This window comes from Buceros rhinoceros, unplaced genomic scaffold (assembly GCF_000710305.1).
Source record: "Buceros rhinoceros silvestris isolate BGI_N320 unplaced genomic scaffold, ASM71030v1 scaffold17487, whole genome shotgun sequence".
NCBI lineage: Eukaryota > Metazoa > Chordata > Aves > Bucerotiformes > Bucerotidae > Buceros > Buceros rhinoceros.
The window spans coordinates 1-4,674 of NW_010420612.1; the positions used below are offsets into that span (position 1 = coordinate 1).

At 49.0% G+C, this 4,674-nt stretch overlaps 1 protein-coding gene across 1 annotated transcript in view; it reads left to right on the forward strand.

Moving 5' to 3' along the window:
• Positions 1–100: 100 nt before the first annotated feature.
• The window catches only part of MOB2 (MOB kinase activator 2), a 27,949-nt gene continuing 23,375 nt past the window's right edge, over positions 101–4,674 (forward strand). Inside the window, exon 1 of the mRNA XM_010139370.1 lies at positions 101–210. Within this exon, the coding sequence (XP_010137672.1) occupies positions 101–210 (110 nt within the window). The remainder of the gene's footprint in view (positions 211–4,674) is intronic.

The window sequence follows — 4,674 nt, forward strand, 5'->3', positions numbered from 1 at the left end:
GTGCAGCCCGGGGAGAGCGAGCGGCGGAGCGACCAGCCCGGGCTGAGCCGAGCCCCTGTCCCCGCTCGGCTCGGATGCGCCGCGCTCCTCCCGCCGTACCATGGTCGGGGATCACTGCAGCCTCCCCGGTGAACGGCCCGTCCTCGCCCAGAGCCCCAAACCCGGACTGAGCTGCAAAATGGTCCTGCAGGCGGTGGGCAAAGTGCTGCGGTAAGGACGGGGGAGCGGGGGCTTCCCCAGGAGCGGCCCGGGAGGGAGAGGGGAGCTGGAGCCGCGGTGAGCGGTCGGGCCCGTGTGCCGTGGTCGAGCCCCTCGGGAGGAGGGAGGCAGCGCTTGGCTCCCGCGGGAGCAGTCCGGGAGGGTGGAAGTTGGAGCAGCGATAGCTGCGGCAGAGGAGCGTTTGTCCGCCCTGACGCCGCAGTCAAGTTTTGTTTGCCCTCCCCGAGAACCGAATGTGCAGGGCGTACGCGGCAGACGGCGGAGGACCTGGCTCTCCTCAGTCAGGAGCCTGACCGAGGCGCCACATATGCTTTGGCATGTTTTCCACAGAAATGTCGTAAGATGAGGGGAAAAATTTGCTTGTGAGGCTCAGAAGGGCTTGTGCGAACACCGAGACGCGTCTGGCTGCCGAGACCAAACCAGACTCCTTGGCAGCGGCCGGCGGAGCGGTAATTTGATTCAGAGGAGTTCTGACCCGTTCTGGTTCGCGGGGAGGAACGTCACCACAGACGGGAGGATTAGCAGCCTCGCTCCTCGACAACAGCAGCTTTTTATTTTGGTGAAGCGTGTTCAGATATTTGTCTGGGAACTGCGAGGAATGGCAGCACTGGTCCAAAAAGGGCCCTTGTTTCCTCCAGCGAAACTTTATTTGGCACGATTTCCTTCGTCCCTGTTCCCTGCAGTCTGCTCCCAGTTGTTGAGTGTTTGTCAACAGCAGCATTATCCCTCTCTTCCTCTGTTGACTCACTCCTGTCTCTCCTCTCCCCAAGCGGAGCCGTTTATTAAAGCCGAGCGTTCCGAGCACTCGGAGAGGAGAAGTTCACTGGGCTTCAAGTAGGCTCGGGGAGAAGACCGGCTCCGTCGCTCCCGAAGCAGTGCTGTACTGCAGTACTTCTTGGTTTGGTTTTTTTCCTCTTAAAAATACTTTCCTGTAGAAAAGAGTAGTTTAAGGAATCCGGCTTTTTTCCAAGTTAACGTCCCTTCTGTGCGTTTTCGGGATGGTGTGGGCTTGCACAGCTGGTCCCATCCTAAATCCTTTGGCCAGCGGCTCGCTATTCATGCTGTGGAGCTTTTGAAGTTTTTGGTAGTTGGCAGCGCTCCCAGATGTAAGTAGATGGGTGCAGGCCAGAAGTGCCAAACCTTTTGTTCAGCGTCACGGCAGTTTGTTTTAAAGCGTAGGTGACTTCCCAGGACTTAGCAGTGAGACCTGTATTTTTATGGTTTCTTCAGTGCGCGTTTTTGAGAAAGTATAACCTAACCTCGTCCTGTCTCCTCCACCCGCAGTACGTGCAGAAATGGTGCATAATTTTATTTGCATTTTCCCCCGAGGTTTATATACTGTAAAACTGTTGTGAAAACAGGACGAGTTGTTGTCGTACATTAAATATTTTGGGCTCAGGAATTAATAACATGACTTCATTTTGTTAAGCTGTTACTAGATGGGAGTGATTATTGACTTCAGTAGAGGTTTTTCTAAGGTGTCTTTTCATTCTGGATTATCTCCTTTTGTACCCGGTTAGACAGAAATGAGGAGTCACAGAAGCCTTCTTTAGATGCTGGACTGGTTCTCTTTTTTTCTCGAATATGCTTCCCATGCCTTATCTGACCTTAGTGTTGCTTCATCGTGCTGTTCTTCAGTTTGTGTGCTGTAAAACATAAACTCATTTATCTGCCAAGAGCTCAGGCAGCGTAAGAGCACAGGTCCCAGCTAGGAGCCAAGGTAAATAGTAAGTCCAGTCGAAGTTTCCTTATGCAGCTATCAGGTATTAGTGCTTAAGAAGGTGTGAGCCTAGTGATGGTGAAGGAAGGAACCACATGGGACCTAGTTTTGTCCAGAAATGGTGGCTCGTTGGTGACAGCTGTGGTGGCATTGCTTTGGCCCCAGGCACCCACAGCTGAGCTTTGCCCACTTCACTGCTGGTGGAGAAGAACAGGGAGCTTAAAGGTGGGGTTGAATGCAGAGGTGCGATGCCAGCCCAGTGCAGAGGGACCAGCTCACTCGTTAGCTCTTACGCTGTGAGATGAGCACATTGCTGTGATGGTTTACCATCTATTTCAGACCGAGTGTAGGATGAAGGGTATCGAATACCACTTGGCCTGGCCACCTGAAACACTGTGGATGGAGTTTTTGTAGTCTCCACAGAAAATGAATCAATACTAGACTTTGGATGAAGTAATTTTTTTTTCTGTCAATGAGGCCCACAGATGGCTTGGTGATGAGATCAAAGGATATCTTGCTCCTGTGTAGCCTGGTGTAACACAGCAGGCTGTTGGTAACAGGGTTTTTTCTCAGGCATAGCTGGGTACCATCGTCATCACCGTTCCCTCCACAGGCTGCCTGGAACTTGTAGAATTTCTGTGGCCTCGTCTTCTCTCTAGATCGCCTGTTTCTGCCTCTCCTGGTTGTGAGTTAGAAAGCTCAGTTGTTCCAGTACAGTACTTCTTCAGGGTGATTCTCCTCCACGGCAGATCTGTTGTACCTTATTTACATGAGTTGTATGCACTTGTAACTCACTCTCCGGAGCCTTTTAACACACAAGTCCTCCTCATTAGATAGTAGGTCTAAGTCCTCCTAGCTGAAGGGGGGGAATGTCCCAAAAGCAACAGATGGGTGCTCAGCCTGTGTCTAATTAATTTTTTATGAAAGCTACTGTTAGGTTTATTGCTGTTTTAAATTATTAGTGATTCAGCCATGAAGAAGTCTGGAGATGCTTCTATCTTTCATCATATGGGTTAGTAAACTGTGTTTAACAATTCAGGGATGGGGCCAGGACTACACACTTGTAATGATGAAAAAAAAATTAAAATACCATTAGAAAGGTGTCATCTCCCCTTTAAATTAATCATAGGGTAGCTGAGATGAAGTTTTCTGTGTATTCTTAGCACAGTGTTTAATTAGGGCCTTTCATATGATTTTGAAATGTGTTAATCTCATTTTTTCCCCTTCTCCTGTAATGAATTGTGTAATTATTTAGCCCATGGTTAGGGAGGGGAAAAACCTGAACGGCTGCAGTTCTTCTGTTCTTTGTTGTTGTTTTGGTTTCTACAAGTTGATGATTCTGGAGAGAGGTAGAAGAGGAAAGGGAAAGAAGTATAATGTGTAATGTAAAAAACTTAGAATATTGTTCTACTTTTTACCAATATTTAATTACTTGTTAAAGGTTTTTGCGAAGCAGCTGATTGCTGTTCACTTCCTGGCAGAGGTGTGGGTTTTACTGGCCTCAGGGAGCACGAGTGGGAGGAAGACTCAGGTATTCAGAGATCTCCCTCTTGGGTCCCAGCAGATAACTGAGCGTTCTTCAGGGCCTCGTGTTGATGACCCAGGACACGGTGCTCACTGCCTGTGCCAGCGCCTGAGTCCTGACTCAGCGCGGCTCAGGACTGCAGCGTGTTTGCTGTGGAGATTTTCAGAGACTGCTCCTCTGGCAGCCTTGTAGTCAGCATTTCCTGTTAAGTCGCTGGTGAAACCAGGTCCCTCTGGGGTGGTTGACTAATACTCATCGAATCACAGACTGGTTTGGGTGGGAAGGGACCTTCAAAGCTCACCCAGTCCAGCTCCCTGCAGGGAGCAGGGACATCTGCACCCAGAGCAGGGTGCTCAGAGCCCCAGGGGCCAACCTGACCTGGGATGGTGCCAGGGATCGGGCTTCTTCTGCCACCTCTCTGGGCACAGCACCCTGGGCCAGGGTCTCCCCACTCTCATTGTGACCGATTTCTTCTCTCTCGTCTGAATCTCCCTCTTAGTCTAAACTGCCAGGAAGGAGGAATGATGTGGACTACAGTGTTGTGATGTCACTGTGAAATTGCTTCTGCTGAGGTACAGTGTGGTTCATATGGGCCTGTAGTCCAGGATGAGTGTGGGAATAGTTAATTTAAAACTCCTTTTTCGCGTTAGAGCCTTCCTTCTCACAGCCACGGGCAGCAGTTGATTTGGATGCCAGCCAAAAAGTCCACCAGCCAAGCCCACTCCTTTTGGGTAGGGATGTTTTTACGGGTGCTTTTCAGGAGTGCAGCACTTTTTCTTCAGTGATAGTGTGATAACGGTTGCTGCAGTCAGATACATTAGCACGTTTGTGTTGGCATCCTGGGTGGCACTATTTATTTTTTTACATCCAGCTCTTAAGAAATTTTTGAAAAACTGAATTCCTTGCCAGTTCCTCACGTAACTCATAGCAAGATCAGAAAGAACGAGGTTAATTTTTACATCAGGTTCAGTTTTTTAGTGATCATGCACAGTCATCTTAAATGCATTCATGAGACTAGACCTGAATGGGGAAAAGCAGAGCATTGTTTGATGTGGCTGCTGCTTCTCCGCTGCTTTGTCCCTGATGCTTGTGCATATAGACAGGACGAAAGCAAATATTTAAAAAAATCAATCCTGCTTTACGCAAATTTAGGTAGAAACATTTTTCGATAATTTATTCTGGTCTGCAGCTTTAGAAAGTAATTCGGAAG